This window comes from Aptenodytes patagonicus, chromosome 6, assembly GCF_965638725.1.
Source record: "Aptenodytes patagonicus chromosome 6, bAptPat1.pri.cur, whole genome shotgun sequence".
Classification (NCBI taxonomy): domain Eukaryota; kingdom Metazoa; phylum Chordata; class Aves; order Sphenisciformes; family Spheniscidae; genus Aptenodytes; species Aptenodytes patagonicus.
In genome coordinates this window covers 28,964,591-28,984,790 of record NC_134954.1, presented here as the reverse complement: position 1 = coordinate 28,984,790, position 20,200 = coordinate 28,964,591, and the positions used below count along the sequence as shown (strand labels likewise).

The 20,200-nt window shown below is 52.2% G+C and overlaps 1 protein-coding gene across 2 annotated transcripts in view; it reads right to left on the bottom strand.

Annotated features, from left to right (window-relative positions):
* Positions 1 to 17,408, bottom strand: part of EPHB1 (EPH receptor B1) — a 74,814-nt gene extending 57,406 nt beyond the window's left edge. For both annotated transcript variants that reach the window (XM_076341780.1, XM_076341781.1), the window contains exon 1: positions 17,302 to 17,408. In XM_076341780.1, the coding sequence (XP_076197895.1) occupies positions 17,302 to 17,359 (58 nt within the window). In that variant the 5' untranslated portion in view covers positions 17,360 to 17,408. The remainder of the gene's footprint in view (positions 1 to 17,301) is intronic.
* Between the last annotated feature and the right edge of the window lie 2,792 nt (positions 17,409 to 20,200).

Genomic DNA, 20,200 nt, shown 5'->3' with positions numbered 1-20,200 from the left:
TGGAAATGATAGTCTCTAAATACAGAATTAGTTGACTGAGAAGACAGAGCAGCCATAAACATCAATAGCATCCGCAATCACACGTGCTAGGATAAATTAAAAGGACACGCAGTCTTCACGCCTGGATATGCACAGGACATTCGCCCGTGGGACTGCAGGGGGATCTCCCCAGCAGTGTGCTCACACATGTCTTACTGCTGCACTCTGCTCAGCTACAAAGCCAACCTTCAAGGCCACCAGTGCAGAGGCAACACTGGAGTAGGTTTTGCTGAACTAATGCACCAGACCTGTCCCCCCTTTCCCTGCAGCTCTCCTTCCCTGCTGGATTTATTTTGCCTTACTCTGGGATAGCACTGCCTATGAGGAAAGCTCTAAAAATCTAAATATTTATCCTACATTTCCCTACATGCCATCATTTCTTTAGAGATTCAGGATGAGTCATTGTCTTGGACCACATTCTCCAGAAAAGCTTCACACTTGATACAAAAACATGCATCTCAGAGCCCTAAATCTAAAATGCCAGCCGTGCTGTCAAAGAGCCCTCACGACGAGAGATGCACCTGGCATCGTCCGGCTCCTATTTACTAGATCTTATTTTAAAATGTCAAAGGGATTCTGCATGAGCTACGAGCATGACAGACTGCTCAGACAGCAAGCAAGCACCGTTGGGGGACTCCAGCTTAACAAACGGCATCCCTCCACCCTTGCGTACCTCCTCCCAACGCAGTCAAGTGCTTGGCATTTCCCCCAGACACCAAAATTTGGGAGAAAAGCCTCCCTTTTCACCCCGACAAACCTCCTGGCTGCCAACAGCCAAAGCCAGACTGCTCGGTCAAGTCAGAAACCAAATCCCCCAACCAAAAATTAGAGGCTTGCAAAGAAAAACCCTGGCTCTGGACAAGCAAGCATGGAGCAAGCGGAAGGCAAGCTTGCCGGCACGGCTCTGGCACAGAACAACCACAGCCAGATTGATCCTGTATTTTTTAATGCAGCATCCAATACATACTAAAGCCTTCAGGGAGGCCAGCCAATTATTTTCAGGTGTAAATAAGAATGAAACAACAGCAACAGCATTGCTGGTCGAAGGATGCATCCTGAAGATCCCTCACTCATGCACTGGGGGTCTGGGGGGGGAGAGCAGGGAAGGCAGGGGAGCAAGAGCGGAAATGCACAGGGATGCTCTGGCTGCCGCTGGAGATGATGAGCTCAGCCCCAGCCGCCGCAGCACAGCCGTCAAGGGGAGGAGGTGGAAATATTGAACCTCAAACGGAAGAAACTGCAAAAGCTCGTCGGCAAGCGGCTCTCCGCGCCACCTCCCCTCCCAGCACCGGCCGCCGTGCCGAGCATCGTCTCTCTGGTTTTTGCACCATATGGAGTCAGCTCGCGAGTGCAAATGAGGCAAAGAGCGCGAGAGGCAAAGGGAAATAAATCTGTGCTGCCACAGCAGCGCACGGGGCTGCTGGTGGCACAGGAAAGCCTCCGTCAGGACACGTCCAGGATGGGGGAAGGCTCTGCCTGCATCCCCTGGGCATGCCTTGGCAGAAAGCCCCGTTGCCTGCCCAGCCCTCCCGGCCATAAGGCTGCACGTGTGGGAAAGGGGGATGTGGCAAAGCCAACAGGTCCCTCGCAAAGGGCAGAGCACCCCGTGAGCAGATCCTGCTGGGTTTTTTTTTTTTGCTCTGGCCCCACATCCAAATGCTGCTTCCTGAAATGCCCTGCAAACCCATCCCTTGGCTCTCCCAGCTTTGCCCGGGACTTATCTTTTTCTTTTCTTTTCTTTTTCCACTTTCAGATTTGGTCAAAACAGCCAACAGCCAGGATCTGTAACTCACTCGCATCCTCTCCCAAAAATTTTACTATCAATCTGAGCCATCTTTAGGTACGTATGCACATGACAGCTGGTCTGTTGAGTAAATAACAAAATGCATTTGCCAAGATTTCTAAACGCCCGTTTAGAGCACAAGGTGCTGTACCAGCTCTGACAGCAGGGCTGTGTTAAACCCTTGCCCAAATACACCGACAGCTACCAGCAACTGCGATCACCCCTTTGGAAGATGCTCTTCATCAACAGGGTGCACAACAGGGGCTTCAGGACCCCTCTTCGTAAGCTTTTGGTGCATCATCCGAACTGTGCCAGGAGCAGTGGGCAAACTGCTGCCTGCCTCCCCCAGTTCCTGCCTGCGCAGAGGCAGTGCCAGGTCCTCCATCCCCCCACATCACCCCACACCAGGAGCCCTGGGATCCGTATTCTGTGAGAAGAGAGGAAAAACGAGCACTGCTCTAAGTTGACCTTAAATTGCAAGATTTTGCTCAGGACCGTGCTTATGCCAAGCTTTTCCTGCAAGCTGCAGCAGCCGGTTGAGCTGCTGAGCAGCCACAGCTCCCACTGGTCCTGGGAGGCAAGGAAGAGGAGGAGGAAGAGGAGGATGCTGGCAGGAGGCTCCGCTTGGCAGCCGGCCTGCCCAGCACACCCCTGCCTCCAGCCCCGGCGCCTGCGCAGGTGTAAGCTGGGAAAAGGCTCTAGCATGAGGACAGCCATCTGCACGCCAGGAGCTGTGCCAAGGCGGATTCAGGGGATTATTTCCACCCCCCACTCCCCACCAGGACGGTCTCCTTCCCGAGTGCATGGGTAGAGCTGACTTAACACATGGGTGACACCTCACCAAAAAACTTCAGCATGGGGTTGCAGGGAGGTAAGTAAGCAAGGAGAAATCCACCAGAGCCACCTCCGGCAGCCTGCCAGCCCGGTCATCAGGTGACCCCCGGGACGTGCCTACAGTCCACCACGGGCAAGGGATGGTCCCAGCGTGACCAGCATGGCTCCATTTCACGCAACGCCAGTTCTGCTCATTTTTAAAGTGGTGCTGGTTGATTATAAAGTTCCTCCTAAGCTCATCTCCATACCCACCTCTTCTGATGACGCTGACCCATCCTCCCTGATTGTGGTTTCCTTACTGAAATAAATCACTTTAAGTGCATGTTGTGCTCTGTGTCTCATTACCGTTCATCATCTTCTGTACAACGGAGCTGTCACATCCTCACAAACCCTGTCAACTGGGCGACACGGGAGCAATTTGGGAGGGCAGGCAGGTGGGGAGAAAGCACCTGCAGCTTGCCAGCATACCAGGAGCTCCCCACCCCTCTTCTCTTTCGGATGGTGGACTTGCACCTTCAGCCCCACACACCCCTCATGGCACAAAAGCTCAGGAGAACAAAAGCAAGAAGGTGCAATACATGTGCAAGATGGGATCGTTGCATAGAAGCACCCAGAAGATGGAAGATGGCAGGAACGATGACAGATGCACCTTGATGGCCAAGAGGGTCTTCCTTCAGCGAGATATGTCCCTGCAGGGAAACCTCCTCCAGAAAGGGTGGCAGAAACTCTCTCTCCTCCCTAAATTTAAACACCTAAGGGAGGGAAGGAGGAAGAGCCGGGCACGAGGGCAGCAAGATGGTCACGAAACCTTCTCCAGCCCGGATCCTAGGCAGCACCACATTCAACTCCTCATCACAGATGGGCGCTTCCAACTCCACAAGGTTACTCCAGATTAATCCAGAACAGAAGATCACAGTCGCGCTGTACACAGTAAATTAAAAGCTCTGTGCTAAAACCCCGCGAGGACTATTCAGGTGATAGCAATGCAAAGGCATCGTTTGCCTGTCACATCGCTTTTGAAAGCCAAACACTCAGAAAGCAAGAAAGGGAGCAATTAAGGCTGCCACTAATCTCGTAGTGTCCACAAAGACAGGTCTGTTGTTTTTTTTAATCGAGGAGGGAATGTAAGTGCCACCAGCTTCCAGATGGCCAGGGACCCCGCGAGGGGCTTCGACCTGCCCGGTATGAAAGGCCAACCCAGCCGTCAAGGAAGGGGCTGCTCACGCATCGCCACGCGGCTGACACCTGCATCCCTGCGCATCAGCACAGCTCCCTAGGAAAAGGAGCTGTTTCCCGACGCGATATTTGGGAGGGTGCAAAGGTTCGTGTTTCCCACCAAGTACACACCACCTACGTACACCCTTGAGCGTGGCCATGGAGAAGACATGCTGCTCTCATGCCTTCCATAATGTCAACACTCACATTTGTCCCTCCATCTCCCCCATCCCATCTCAACTTCATAGGAAGAACACCCCTTGCTGCCCCAGTTGACCATGGCAGGAGGAAGAGACCCCCGGAGATGCAGGCGGAGAAGACCCCTGGAGATGCATGTACACCAGGACATCCATCACTGCCGGGAAGGACACACCAGGTGGTCCCACAGCCTTTGCTCAGCTCTCCCAGCATCCCACCCCTCCCCAAAAACCCAACCAGCCTGCTGCAGCCCAACCTGGAGACCCCATGTGTGTCCCCCTTGCCCAGGGCGCTTGCACACGTGTTCACACACGCCGGCACAGAGCAGGGGGGGAAGCCGCGTTGCAGAAATAACACAGGCACACAAACAAAAGAGCACAAGCCATTAATCTGGGTGAACCAGAGGAAATGAAATCATTATGTCTGCAGCTACAACATCCCGAAGAACAAATTTCCTGCCTGGATAATAAATGGATTCTTTTGTTTCACGTTGGCCCCAACCATGTGACTGTCTTGGCCTATTCCTCATCCAAAACATCTTGCTGTATAAATACCCAGACGGGCTTGAATTTCAGCTGCTAAAAATATGTTTTAATTATAATAATATGTAATAATAATAATAATAATAATAACAACAACAACAACAACAACAACAAATCTAGATCTACAGGCTCCCTTTTGCCTCCTAAACAACCTCTGAAGGCTTTCCAGCACGCAGGCAAGCAAACAAAAAGTCCAAAAGTTGCCAATTACAGCTGAACAGCACAAATGCAATCTTTGAAAGAAAGACCGAGGCACCCGAACAGCAGCCCTGGGTTAGTGCCCACAATAAAGAACCCCTGCCAGAAAGAGAAACGATGGGTTTATGAGCATTTTAAGCATCGATGGCCCAAAAGTACCTTATAAGTATCTCCAGGTGCCAGGATGGGGACCAAAGCCACACAGCACACCGATGACAGCTCCTGACCTCCAAACCTTGGGGCTGTGCAGGTTTTATTCTGAGCCAGGTTTTCTTCTGGTGGCTTTCTGATGCCTCGCTAGGGCTTGGAACTTATTCATTAGATGGATGGGGAATGCAAGTTCTGGCCTCCCCTGGCTTGGCGAGGGTATTTGTCAGCTGTAGGAACAGCTCTAGGGGTCTTGAGGGATTCAGACCTCTGGGAGAGTTGCATGAATTATTGGTTTCAACCGTTCCTTTAATCTGCAACTCCACCAGATCACTCAGTTAAAACCATTTTTGCATCTAACTACATATTTTTCTTCTGATTTCAGCTTCTTTTCACTCGCCTTCCCAGCTTTCCAAACACATAGCAAACGTTGCAACAAGTTTAAAAACAAGACATGGTTTTGAATCCAAACACCAAAGCGCCTTGGTGCAAAAAGTCTAAATTGTTTGCATGTTACAGAGAGATCTCCATGAACAGAAATGAGCTCAAAAATCCCCCCAAGCTAGCAGGCAGCTGGAGGCAGAAGTTTCAACCAAGCCCACCACACTCAACCATAGCTCTTACTGACTCAGGGTTGTACTTGTTCTCCATCACCCCGAGCATCCCAGCACCCCAAGGCAAAACCTCTTCTCTTCAACTTCAAACATAAGCAGAGGAAACCCTTGTTTTGAAAGCCGGCTTGGTGCATTGCTCCAGCAAAACTTCAATTTCATTTTCCTCTGTGGGTCATCTCTAATTTCAATTATATTTTAGATGCTGGGGAAAGTGTCCAAGCATAGCTGCTGCCTCATTTCAATCGCTTATTGTTGCTGTTTCTTCAAGGAAGGGGGGGGGGGGGGGGGGGGAAGTCCTTGGAAACTAAATATTTACACACCCACGTACGCTAATCCCAGCAGATCCAAGGGTGGGAAGCCTATTTTAAAAAAACACCCCTAATTACTTTCCCATTTTAAAGGGAATAATCTAGCAATTAGCTAGAACGCTTTACTTAAGCAATCACATATTTTTTGAAGAGGAATAATCTGCCGGCACGTGCATACACAGGACAGGGGTTTGACAAACCATTTCTGTGTGCTTCCCTCACGTACAGCTGCCGACAGCCGAACAGCAGGGAGGAGCCGGAGGCACGGCGGGCGATCAGGGGGTCATTAAATGCCACCCTTGGGAAGCCACCCCTGGGATGACGTCCACCACGGAGGGGGCCACCAAAGCCAGCTTGGCCAGCGATGTGTCACCAGTCCCTGGATTGCACCCCAAGGAAACCTTCTTGCTGGGAAAATGGCAACAAAGCCCCAAACACCTCAAAAGGCCATTGGCCACCTTGCAGCAATGCCCCAGCAAGCGCCCACGTCCCTACCAGCAGTGTCACAAGTGGGGAAATGCAGCGGGTTATTAGTGCAACACACTGGTTTATCAGGAGCATCTTTCAGTCCCTTTTTGCTGAAGATTTGACAAAGACAAAACTTATTATCTTATCAGACAGTAAAATGGTTTCTACTGGAAAAAAAAATCTAAATAATCCAGACCAGGGGATGTATGCAAGGATTTCCAAGGTCCCCCCTGCCACAGCAAAGCAAATAGCAGCTATTTGCTAATTAGCAACAGCCGCTACATTGCTCAAGGAAAGGGCTGAAGTCTTCAGGATAGGTGAAAGTTTGATTATGAGACTCGCACGGCAGATCATTTAGAAAGATAAAACCGCATTCGCTCTGCCGCAGCCAGCTATTAAAAGTGGAGAATGTTATTTCAGGTAATAAAGAGCAAGACCTGAGGACCAGCCTGGGAATTCAAATTTACAACTTGTATCAAATTCATATGCTGTAAAACTTCACGTAGTTTATAAGTTTCTAGCCAACTTCATAAAACATGTTTTGTTATTATTGTTTTCTGACTCTCCTGCCTTAATAAAATTCCTCTCCCAGTCTGTGTGGGTGTTGCATTATAAACATTTGCACTTTGATTCATTCAAGACTGAAGAAAGCTTTCAAAGTAACCTATTCGGAATACTTTAAATGTTTCAAAGACATCCTAGTTTCCCCTGAACATCACAAAGCTTTAAAGAAATAAATGAAAACATGCCTTGCCACAAACCACCTCCAAAAATCTGCTGGGATGGTGACTCAAGATATCGCATTTGGGAGCAACTGAGTCACACGCCAGCCCCGTAGGGTCCGTGCCTGGCATGGGGTGAGAAAACACAAGGGTTATCAGGGCACAGGGTAAGGCAGGTGCCCACCCATCGCTCCCCAAGCCCCCTCGGCAGGGAGCCCCAGGGATGCCGCCAAGTGGGTCCCACTGGTTGGAGGCAGCCGGACCATTTTCTCACAAGTTAAGGACCAGACCGTGCAAAACTAGGGGTTTCCCCATCCCTGGTCAGTCCCAGCGAGCGAAGCCCAGCGCCAGCACACAAAGGCAGAGCTGGAGGGTGCTCTAAGCAGCGTCATTCTCAAAGCAGCCCATTTTCTCTGGCCTTGGCCAAAGCCCACTGAAGTTAATGAGTGCCTTTTTATAGCCTCCAGCAGGCTTTTGAGTAAGTCTTTCAGCGCAGCAGATTCCCACATGTGCGCAGTGGTGCCAGCCACTTCAGTAATAACCCACGCACAGCACCACGAGGGATAATAAAAGCCAATTTTTAGAAAGATACCAAACACAACTAGCTCACGACCTTACAGGTCCCACCAGCCTGCATCCACCTCCTCTCCTCCACAAGATTGGCTTTGGCATCACCAGCCGATGGCCAGAGCTCAGGAGGGCCCTACCCAAGATTGGTCCAAAGAACAAGGCATCGGTGCCTTTAATTCCTGCACAGCTGATGCTTTTCTCTACTTCACTGAGAAAGAGTAAGGTTACCTGGTGCAAAGCATGTGGCCCAAGGAGCCGCACGTCCCTTCCCAGGAAACGTGGCATAGAGCTGATCCTCCTATATTTTATTAAACCAGAAATTACCACTTTACAGCTTCGTATCTGGTCCCAATAACATCATTATATGTGACCTCATGGTGCCTCTGTTGAAAGCCTGATGGGCTCAAACGACTTAGACCCCCATCAGCAATTTCATCTCAAGGGGCAAAGCACGGACGGCAAAGGCCACTCATCTCTAGGGGGTTCACCCACTTGTGTGAAGCTTCTGGACAGCTCCAGCCAAACTCCACAGGCTGGGGACCAGGTCTGTGCGTCTCAGGCTCACTTGTAACCAGGTCGTGCCTGTAATTTCCAGCACCCGATAAAGGATGCAGAGACCCAACATCACTGCTTTAAAAATAACTATGGCAAAAGTGCCGGGATGGAGCAGCCACGTGGTGAGGGCATCTCCATGGTGCTACACACCACAGGCGAACAACACCTATGGAACAACGTCGCTGGCACCACAGGTACGCTATGCGAGGTAAAGGTTCTGAACTAGTCAAAAACATTGTAAGAAATACTTCTGACAATACACCGGTGATCTTGAAAAGCCAAATTTTGTTCTTTTCAAACACATTTGTTTCAAATGAAAAGCAGAGCTGATACCTCACGGAGCACTCTAAGAGTGGGATGCTCCTGCTCTGTCCCTACATGTCCATCTCGTTCCTTGGGCATTTGGAAATATGAAGCTACTGGTGTTGGGTGAAAAAAAAAAAAAATTAAAGTGCCCAGCCACCTACCAAGGTCAGCCCCCAGCTATTTCTTCACACCACCCCAGACTGTCTCCAGTACATCAGGCTGCCCCCCTCCCAACTCCCCCCAGCCGGAGGACAGAGGGCTGCCCAGCGGGACCGGAGCAGACCCCCGCAGCTGGCCCCGTTCTCCTTCTGCCTCCTGAGGACGTTTCCTTTTCAACTCTTCTGCTGCGTCCCTGGTTTTCCCGGGGAAGATGTAATTCACATCCCTTCGCCTCTTCCATGGTGATTTAATGTCTTTTGAGCAAAAAGCAATTATCCTCATATCAACAGGATCCTAGCAAGGATGATAATGAGTTGGCTCTGACCCTGCAGCTAAGGAAGCGGCTGAAGCAAGTGGAGGCCTCTAGTAATCAAAGGTCCGTCCCCGGCCTCTGATTGCAAAAAAAGAAATAAAAAAACCTCCATAAAACTTCAATCGTTGCCATTCCCTGCTCCATCCCTCCACCCATGGCATAGGTTGTAGCACCAGCAGAAAGGGGACCAACACCCGCCCCGGGTCCCTCCCACTTTGCCACCCGGGTGCATTCCGGTTGTTTCTTGCCGGCTCACCCGCAGCAGCCCACGGCAGGGAGTGGGCATGGGGGGATTGATCTTGCGCTCAAAAGCAGACACCACAGACCTGTTTTCCCAGGTTTTGGGGCTCAAGGAGAAGCACCCCCCCACCCAGAGTCAAGGCTGGAAGGCGACAGGAAAGGTGACCTGCCCTGCCCCGGACTGGCATGCAGGGCTGGGCAAAAAAAGGTGTCCCCATGCTCTGCACTGCAAATGGAAAGAAAATAGGAAAAGGGAGGCAAAGACATGAACATGCAACAGGTCTTGGGCTTTGCAGGACTGGAGAGGCTCCCCAGGAGATGGCAGAGCCAAGAGCAGGGAGCATCCAGTGTTGCCAAACACCAGGGCAGTGGGCTGAGCTGCCCTTCCCCTCAAAAAAATATATAGTCAGGCAAAGACACCAAAACTCAGCCATGTTCAAAGCAACCCAAGGAAGATGCTGATGGGTTTGAATAATCCAAAACTTGGTGCTCAGTTGCTGCTGGGATGAGGCACACAGGGTACCAGCGCACTGGAGAGGAGGGCAGAATGCGAGGACTTTTCGGGAGAAATTATCATGAAACAATACTTTAAAGTCATGACAAAGCCCCATTCTGGGATGGGAGGAAACAGCCTAAAAGCGAGGATTTCCACAGCCTCTTACCTATTCCCAGCCACCACTTTTATTTGCTGCATAACGAATTAAAGCTTAATCAGCTTCAAAAACCGGTAACAATGACTGGATGCCTCCCCAAATATTAAACGTTTTTCTCACTACACTAACAAGCACATACCTGAAGCTTTACTAATCCCTAATTACTTGGCATGGCTATTTCCAAATTTAAAATATATATATATATATATATATATATATATATAAAAACTTAACACTGTAAAAAAAACCAAGCTAAACATAATACTGTATTTTTTTCTCCCCCCCATCTGCAAAGACCTTGAAAGGATTCCACCTGCTTATTAAGGGGTACAACTTAGAAGAGAAAACAAGCAAATTACAATCATTATCTAAAACCACTCCTAAGCCTCTCCCCTTCCAGGCAACTGCTTGCCATTGCCTTCCACCTGCCCCAAAAGTGGACGGCATGGAGGATGCTCTGGGGGGCTGCAGGGCCAGCTGCTCTGGGGCTCCTCTCTTCCCCCTGGGAGCATCCCACCCAAATCCGGGAGCATCCCGCCTGCCAGGTTTAGGTTAGAAGAAGTGAGGTCGAAGGAAAGTCGTCTTCCTTGGATGGGGCTCGGCGCAGAGCCCCTTCCCCTTTGAACTGTTGCCTCTGTGATTTTTCACCACAGGACTCCCAGCAGGAACTTATTAAAGCCAGACCAAAGCACGTATGCTTTAATAGCAATTAGGTCACCCTGGGTTGTGGGCTTAGCAGGCAAAACTATAATTATTTAGAAACATCAAGTTTAAATGCCAAAGAGTCTTAATGGAGCTGAGCTAATTAACCAATTTCAACTGAGTAACTGATTAGCTTAAAAAAAAAAAATCAATGATCATAGACAACAACATTTTCTTTTAACAGGTTGTTTTCTTGCAGCAATTCTCAATTGCACAAAAGGAGACCAACAACCCCCGCTAACCAAATATTATTGTAATTAAATATTCAACAGAAAGCCTCTTCAGTTATTCAAAAGACTGATAACACTTGTTTGTAATTGGGGTGGTGGGAGAGGTTTCCAGAAGCAGGGATTTTGTACATCATCGGGCTCCGGTCACAGATGCAAATGCACACGGGCAGACGGGTCGCAGCATCTGCACACAGTGCTGGCTCCAGCGTGGCTCCGGCCACCACTCCCATCCCTCCCTGCAGAAACCAAACTCAGGGGAGACGGATGCTTTCCAGCCCAGATGTGAGAAAAAAAACATATAGTCCACAGGCTTTCTGGATTTTTGTTATTAGACCAAAAATTTAGGGGACTAATGGCCAGTTTTCAGGTTTCACACCATTTTCCGATGGCAGCGTTATTCCTGCGGCAGAGAACCGGGAGGAAAAGCAGACCCCAGTGTATCGTTATAATTCACTAAGTGGCATTACCATAGGAAATTACAAATTAGCTTTTCAGCAAAGGATACGGGGATATTTAGATTAGCTATAGAGAAACTAAAGAACATTTCAGTCCATTTATCAAAGCTCTCATAGCTCCAACTTCTAGGGAAATGAAACAATAATAAATATTGAGCAGGGAAAGTTAATCTCTGCTGAACGCGCTTTAATAATTCAAAAGTTATGAGAAATAAATAAATAAAGCACAGACCCTTTAGCTCCTACAAACACACATCCCATTTTTCTCACCATTTCTCATGATGTGACTGTGGAAAATGGATGGTAGCCAAAAAAAAAAAAAACACCCAAAAATCAGCTGTGGCTGGGAGCGACCACATTTACAGTGCAGGAGGGAGCCCATCCACATCTGCCACTTATCTGGAAAGCCGTAGAGCTGATTTGGGCAAGAGTTTGTTCTCATTGTCCCCAAGGAAAGGTCTGTGTTGCCTCTACCTGCTACTGGGTGATGTCTGCATCAGCTCCTTGCCCACTCCCCCCCCCGCACACTCCCAAGCAGCCTCTCAAGCCACTCGCTTTTGGAAAGACTGTATTTTTAGCCCCTAAAAGCTGGACTGTGCAACAACCAGCTCAGTGTCTCAGGGCCACCCAAGGTCCCAGCTCTCTCCTGATGCTGCTCTGACATCGCTCTGTCCCTTTCTGCACGTTTCTGCTCCTGCACCAACCTCTGCCGAGAGGGAAAGTGGGGAGGGATGCCGGGGGCTCAGCCGGCAGAAGCACCCTGCATTCACAGATGGACCACAATGCATCTGAATGTCTTCTGGATTCATGTTCATTTGCCATCCCCACCACCCAGCACCACTTTGCAAGGTGCTCTGGGTCACCAGTAGACTCAAATTCCCACCACGTGGGTTATCTGCACCACTTCCATCACACCCGCTCCAGCAACCTCCGTAAGCGACGCGCGCTCCAGCTTCCTAACATTACAACCGAGGCTATGCCTTTCCAAATTGCTACCCAGCAAATATCCAAGCTTAACATTTGCCTTGCGTGAGTATTCATGCGTGCAACGCTTGATAGCTTGAATGTTTGCAGAAAGAGAACAAGGTCAAATTGAAATGCGCTTTCAAATTCTAATGAATATTTGGGGAAAACATTCCCTCCCCCAACCCCAACTATCTACTCAGCCTTGCTGTGCTGCTAAACAACTGCTTATACCAACCGTGTCTGTTTAGAAGGAACGGAGCGCTGCAGCACCCTTTGGGCAATATCATACAAGTTTGGGGCTCCTGCATGAAGCCATTTCCATGCCAGGGTACAATGAGCTCATACCCACAGCTGGAAGAGGTAAAAAAAAAGCCTCCTCAAGTTGGCTGGATCTCAGATGGAGCGGTGCAGCACACACCACAGGTATTACAAGAACAGCACTCTGCGAGCCTCAGCCTTGCTCCAAGCATCTCTTCCATCAGTCTCATCCCACAGCACTCCCGCTGCACCAGGGACCAGCATCTCCAAGACTTTGCTGACCTGTTGCCCAAGGTACTATTTTCCCCTTTTCACCAAATCTGAGTATTTCTTTAGCTTGCAGAACCCATCTCTGCTAGAAACATCTATTATTCAGCACTGTGGCCTGGATCCAGAGCCAGACGAACACATTCCAGCTATTTCATCATCAAACATCAATATTTTCTTCTGATTTTTAAGGCCAGTGGAAGGTTTTTGCTCTGTCCTGTTGTGTCAGGAGTTGCACCCAGGATGGGCGAGACGCCACCTTGCAAACCCCCCTGGCATCTCATGCCACAGCAGACAGGGCCACTAAACACATGGGAGCACAGGGCAGCAACCCAATTTCCATACAGAGATGGTGAGCAGAAAGAGCAGAAAAATAAATATATTTATCACAAACCCCTCCTTCTCCACACCTGCCTTTCACATAGCTCCTTCAGGGCCCTTATTTGCATTAACTGCTCCAAGACAATCTTCAGCATCAAATAAATACTAATAACGACAGCCCAACAGGCAGGCTTTCCATTTTCAGCGCTGCTTTTCTGATCTCTCCATCATTGCCGGTGCTCATTTTCATCTCTGATAGGCTTCCAGAGCCGTGCCGCCAGAGCACTGTAAGTTATTCAACTTTCGGCTGCGCTACATTCAGGGAAAGTAAAATTCAAAGCTTTAATTAAGGAGAAAAATAAATCAAGACCTTCACCTTAAGGAAGGAGACCAACATGAAATTCAGATGCAGGTGAAGTCTCCTGTGAGATGGGTTCAAGCAGGACCGCTGCCGATTCAGGGACAGCTATACTACAGCCATCTCCACCAGGACTTGAGCCGCGTTTGCACATCCCAGGGACAAAAATCACCCTTTCCAGTTTTCCAGCACTTTATCACACTGCACGGCGTGAGCCACCGAGGTCACCTGCAGCTTTGGGCCAGCAGGACGTTTGGAGACGTTGCCTTTCCTTCACCTCCATCTCCGTGCCTGAAGCACGAGGGAAACAGGAAGGGAGGAGGAAGACTGAGGCAAGGCATAATGAGTCAGTGATACCAGCAATTAGTCAAAGAAAAGAAACACAGGCATCTGCAGTCTCAGGCGCCTTTTCCATGACTTGACAAAACGCTTTCCCTTCAGGCTGACAAGTTCTGGGCTCACTCATCATGCCAAGAGTAAGGTTTTTCCCCTTAGGCGTTTTTTTTTCCCCAGATAGTTTGTGCAAAAAAAGTAAAAGTAAAGGGATGGCTGGATATTAGCACTTGCAAATTCCCATGCAGCATTTCAAATTCTCTCTTGAAGACTTATTTCTAGCTTCTCCTTGAAAACCACTCTGCTCCAGGTGAAGCAGCTGGGCCAAAGGTGGAAGCCCACGTGGTGATGGTGGTGGTGGTGATGGGAAGGGCGGCAGGGCGGCCGCCAGCTCTCAGCCTGCTCGGCGCAGGCACCACTCCGGCGCCTGGCAGAAGCGGAGGAAGCCCAAAGGATGCCTGCAACAGATGTGTGCATCCTGAGCCAAAATGGGAGGAGAGAGGGCGCCTGGGGCGGGCGGCACGCAAGGAGCAGGAGCCAGGGATGTTGCTTTCGAACCAAACCCCCATCCCCGGTCCTCTCCCGGGCTGCGTTTCCAAAGGCCAGGTGGGCAAGTGAGCGGATAAGCATGGGAAGCAAAACTAAGCCAGATCCACAAGCGCCAAGCAGGGTTTTCCACCTCCCTCCCCATGCTTTGCTTATTGTGATGCTGCAAGCAGCAAAACAGGAGACGGAGAGAAAAACCTCATTTTTAAAAGAGCAGGCGCGAAGCAGGGAGATGATGGATAGGTAAGCAGGTGGGCAGATTAAATAGCGTATGTGGAGGAGCTGCACCAAAATGGACATCAGCCCCATCTGACCTACCGACACCTCAAACTCCGACAGCTCCAGAGTTAAAACGTATAACGTTGGCCCATTACCACCCTCTTTATATGCTAAATGTGATTATATTTGGTTCAGCTAACACGAGAGAGAGCACGCGAGCGGCTCCTGAGTGATTGCAGGGTGTGGGAGAGACGGAGTATTTGTTCCTGTCATCTTCTCGCATCCCTCTTCCTCTTCACAAGCCACAAAAAAAAAAAAAAAACTATAAACATCCAGGTGTCCGGCAGAAAATGGTCAGCTAAGACACAGGATTTGGTAAAAATCAAGTAACCGTAACAGAACTCAGGTAAGCGACTTTACTATCTCCAGGTTCGCGTGCTGCAGGCAATGAGTTAGCACGGTTTTATGGAGGATAAAGAGAGATGTTTGCAGGCAGCCCCGGACCTGACCCCGGCTACATCGTCCTCCCCCTCCAACTGGGTCCAGACCCCCAAATGTCTCCCCCCCACCATCCCAGAAAAAAGACTTTTGTCTCAATGGCTTATTTGGGATGCCCGGAGCCATCCCTCTCTCAGCTGCTTCTGCAGCACGTGGCAGAGCCGGGCTCCAGCCGTGGCTTTGCCTTGCTGCCAGAGAGGGCTGCTGGCAAAATCGGTCTCACAGCCACTCCAGGGGGAAAGCCAGACCCCGGGGTAGGTCAGGCTCTAGGACATGCTTCAGCTCGGTTAGAGAAACCCACATTTTAATCTAGCAAATTCAACCCCTGCACCAGGAGGATCCATAAGATTTAAATAAGCTCCATAAAAAGGCGCTTTCTTTATACGACCACGCCAGGACACTGTCACATTAACTCCAAATCAGATTCAATTGCTCTGCCTCAGAAATTCCCCGTCCAAAATTTTCCCTTAAATCTGAGATCTCTCCCAGGATACTACTTCACTATCGAAGTAATTTCCTCAGCAGAGTAGAAATAGCACCAGTCTTCAACAGGTTCGGTCCTGGGCAGGGATGCTGGTTCTGCCAGGCCAGCACGTGCTCTCAGGGGTGGCTCAGGGCAAGCTGGGGAAGACCCTGCGTGACACACAGACACAACACTGAGGAGTGCTCTCAGACAGGGACCAAGCCAAGGTCTCCCAGCCAGCCACAATTTCAGCACTGCCTCAAGCAGCTGACGCTGCAAACGCCAGCTAGCAAAGTGCTGCTAACAGGTCTTGCATTTTCACATGCGGCTTCGCGACCGAGCAAACACGCGCCTGTTTGCGTCACGCTTAGGCAAGGCATCAGCATTTCCATCTCAAGGTATTTCTACGGAGATGCAATGAGGGAGGAAGACGAAGAAATAAGAAAAGGAAACAAACACCTGGGTCAGCCAAAAGCCGGTGGAAAGCAGACGCCGCAGTAAGTGGGCCTGCCCGCCACAATTGGGCAGGCACACTTGCGAGCGGAAGGCAACCGCAGCCAACACCACTCCCACCCCATCGGAGACCATTGCAGCAGTGTTTCAGCTCCTGAACCAACTCCACACTGCCTGGAGCTGAGCTGCTGGTCTCCGGCTGTCTCCGGCAGCTTCCAGTTCAGCCACAACCATGATCACATCAGCTAAATCACCCCAAGGAGGGGCCAAGCCCCACGCCGGCTGGCAGCTCAGTTCGCCCACAAGACCCCATGCATCATCTCTCTGCAACCACACATTTCTTGCTGCCAACAGGCGAGGGGCCACACCACGTCCCCTGCTCACAGCCACCACTCGAGTGCTGGGCAACCCCTGCCACAAGCCCTTCACCCACATTGTACCGGGGAAAAAAAGGAGGCAAGGAGGCAGTGGCAAAATAAAGGAAAAAAAAAAAAATATAAGCAATACTTCCGAAAGCCATGCTGGCCACAGAGCAGCGCTGCACCACCAACATGAGCCTGGGGTGACCTGGTGGTCCTGCCAGACCCACCGCCCAGAGGCTGTGTCTCGGCTGTGGGCACCGTCCCGGTGCACAGCGAGTCCCACGACCAGGCGGGTGATGGGGGAAAGACTTTAGCCCAGCAGCACAAACCTTGCTGAGGGGATGGCCACGCATCTGCCCCATGACTCCACCAACAGGCCAAGCACCTCCTGGCCCAGTCCATCGCAAGGGAAGGAAACCCCCTGCCCACACCTCTTGCTGCATCCATCCCCCTCTTCTGCAAAGCTCCCCTGAGCTCCCACGGGTGTTGGGAGGCACAGGAGGAGGAGGATGGCCAGAGGCAGTCCTCCGCACAGCCACAGCCCCTGGAGGTATCCCCCACCGCGACGCCGGGCAGAGCCCTGCCGAGGAGGGGATCCACAGGAGCCGCCCGTCCCACGAAGATCCGGACGGGCTTCCCGGAGCCGTCCCCGAGAGCTGGAAAAACCCCTGTCCCTTCCCGAGGCCACCCACGGCCCGTGGGCGAGCCCCGGGCTGCCAGCACCGCCTGCGGGCCGGTCCCTCCGGGCTGCGGGAGGATGGCTGGCACAACCGGCCGGTGCCAAGGGGAGCTCCGCGCCCCCTGAAGTAGACGGGCGCCATGCCGGGAGCCAGCCCCGTGCCGGTTTGCAGCGCCCTGTAGGCTGCACGGCGGGGGATCCGGTTCCCCGGCTGGTCCGCGGTTGCAGACGCCGCGGGTGGCGCTCCCAGCCCACGCGTGCCGCGGCGGGCGCAGGGACTCGCGGCTCAGCATCCCAACCCCCTCCCCCGTCCCGGTCCCGCCTCACCTTCCACAGCGGCCGCGGCGGCGGCCAGGCAGAGCAGCACCACCAGATCCGCAGCCATCGCCTCCCCGGGCCCCGCGCGTCGCTGCTCCGCAGGCGTCAGCCGCTACCGGCGGGCGGCCGTGAGCGGGCATGGGGGTGCGTCCGCGGGCCGGGACGGGACGGGACGGGACGGGGCAGGGCAGGGCGGGGCGGGGCGGGCCGGGCCGGGGCCGCGGGACGGGACCGCGGGACGGGACCGCGCCGCCTCCCCGCGCCGCCCGGGTCACATCGCCGCCGCGAGTGGGGCGCGCGGCCACGCCGCCGCCGGCCCCCGCCGCCGCCCGGCCCCGCCCCCGCCCCCGCCCCGCCAATCCCCGCGACGCGCCCCGCCCCCGCCCCGCCCCCGCCCGCCGCGCGCTGCCGTCTGAAGGGGGACGGCGCCCCCTGGCGGCCGGTCGCCGCCGCCACCCCCCGTCTTCCCCCTCAGCGGGAGCCCCGACGGGGCGGACCCTGAGCCCGCACCGCGGAGACCCGGGGGGGGGGGGCGCGGGGGGGCCGGCTGGCTCAGGCCGCCGCAATCCAATTCCCCTCTTTTGCCCTCAAAAGGAAGGTGGAGCAAGCAGGCAGCCCCACACCGAGGCAGGACCCCTGGTCCCCCAAAACATGGCTGCTCCCACCTCAGGCTCAGAACACAGCGGCCACACAAGTCGATGCAGGGGTCTCCTCAGCTTCTTGCCTTCTCCCAGCACCCTCACCGTTTGCAGGGCATCGCTCCAGGGCCCGAGGTGAGATGGGCACCCAGGAGCAGGGGAGCAGCAGCCTGCCCTCCCTTGCTCGGGAGACACCAGGGTCCCCAGCCCTCAGCATCCCTCTGCCAGCACCCCTGTCACCGCCAGCCCAAGGCTCCTGCCCCTGAGGCCACCCGCATCTAGGGCAATGTCCTCATGCCCACGAGACTTTGGCAGCATGGGATGTCACCCCTGCACAGTCGAGAGCAATTTACACCTGCAGCCACTGAAAGGAGCCCTCCAGAAGGAGACTCGCCCCGTCCCCCTCATCCCATGCACCATGCCAAGCCAGCTCTGGTTGCCCTTCCCAGGGCTCAGCATCCCCCTTAGCTCCTCTCCCCAGCCAGGCAGCCGCTTCACCTGGTGCAAAGCTGACCCCATCCCTCCCACCTGCCGGGTTCGTGCATCCCAGCGCACGTGGGAGAGGGAAAAAAGTGAGGGCAGGGAAGGCAGCCAGGGCTCGTTCAGATCACAGTCACCTGCCTGCAGCCAGGGCTCATGTCTGCTACCACGGTGGGACCAGCAACCCCGCAGAGGTACCAAGCACTGGAAAATCATCAGCTTTTCAGTGAAAGAGAGCACAAAAAAATATTCAGCGGTGCCACAGGAACAAGAGTTTTCTTTTGCGGTTGTGCAAAATGTATTTCAAGCAGCTCCTATTCAGCTGAGCAAATAACAGAAAAAAATTGCCAAGAACATTCTGGCTAAGTTTTAAGGAAATTTGCTTTCATCTTGACAACCCTTCTTCATTTCCTTCCCATGAATATCTCAGCAATCCAGTTTACTCACTCAGAAGATCACAGAAAGAAAACTGTGAAGTAAATGTCAGTATTATTTGCATCTTTATCCAGTCTGCCACAAAAGCAACACCATGTTATTTATCTGATCTAGCACAACTCAGTAACAGCTCAAGTATAGAATATTCATGATGTGCAAAGAAAAAAAATGTTAATCGTTTGAAAATACAAGAGGCAAAGAGCTGAGCCTGTGAGTTATCCAGACAACTGCTCGGTTGGTTGTTTTTTTTCCCCCAAATAATTGTTATCAACTGAAAAACTTGCATTCAGAAGCTAACGTTTGACCAAAAAAAGCCTGACAATTTTTGTATGGGGAAAAAAAGTAATACATCAATATTCTTCTGATTTCTTTTCAGCTGGCCAAAGAGTTGGCTGCGCTGGGTAAAAGCCAGCTGTGTTTGTTCAAAAAGCTTTCTATTCTGCCAGCCTTGCTCTGAGTCTCTGAACACCAACACTTTGCTTCTCCTGGAGGAAACGGCTCAATAAAAGCCTCTTCGCCACATCGCTGTCCGGAGGGTGGGGAAGGGAAGGCAGCAGCATTGTGCCACAGGGCCACTCTTTCTTGCTCACCCAATGGGGTCGTGGCCACTGGCCACCCCAAAGCTGTGCCCACCATCTTTCCTTTGAAGGAAGTTCCAAGGACATTGAATCCAGCCCTTTTTTTGGCACATTTTGCTCCATTTCCCCCTCTGAGCCAGCTGTTGGTGGGAATCCTCTCCCACAGCACACTATCCATCACCTGGTCCCCACCCCCAGACCAGAAAGCCACCAGCAAGGTCCCATCTCACTTGCTTCTCCCCAGGACCCTGTGTCCCAGAGCTGCCACCATCCCCGGCAGAGAAAAAGGCCCCAAACTCCATGCAGCAGCAGCACCATGCTGCGGCTCTCCGCAAGCACCCTGCAGAAGGCAAAACCACCCCTCCGGGCCACGACTAACCTCCAGTCCTACCCACCAGGCACCCATGCAGAAAGGACATGGGGCAAAGCCCTGCTAAGAGCACAAACAGCCTCCAGGAAGGCTTTCGGCAGCCCCATGCCTGGTAAGCACGGCCAGTCCCTCTGTTCCCGCAGCATGCAGCCGGCAGCACATCGAGATGGCGGCAGTGGGCTGCCAGAATTAGCTCTGTCTTAATTAACAGCTTTGCCTTTGTTCTCTGATGATGCTTCAGGCGATGCCAAACCCCTTCTGGAGGATGAAGATCTGGGATCCCAGTGAAAAGAAACATCAAGAGTTATGATATGTCACGGCACAGCTCTCCTCAAAAAAATCCCTTGAAACTGCTTTCGGGACCAAAGGTGTCACAGCCTGCAACTGTCCCCGTCCTCCCCCGCCAC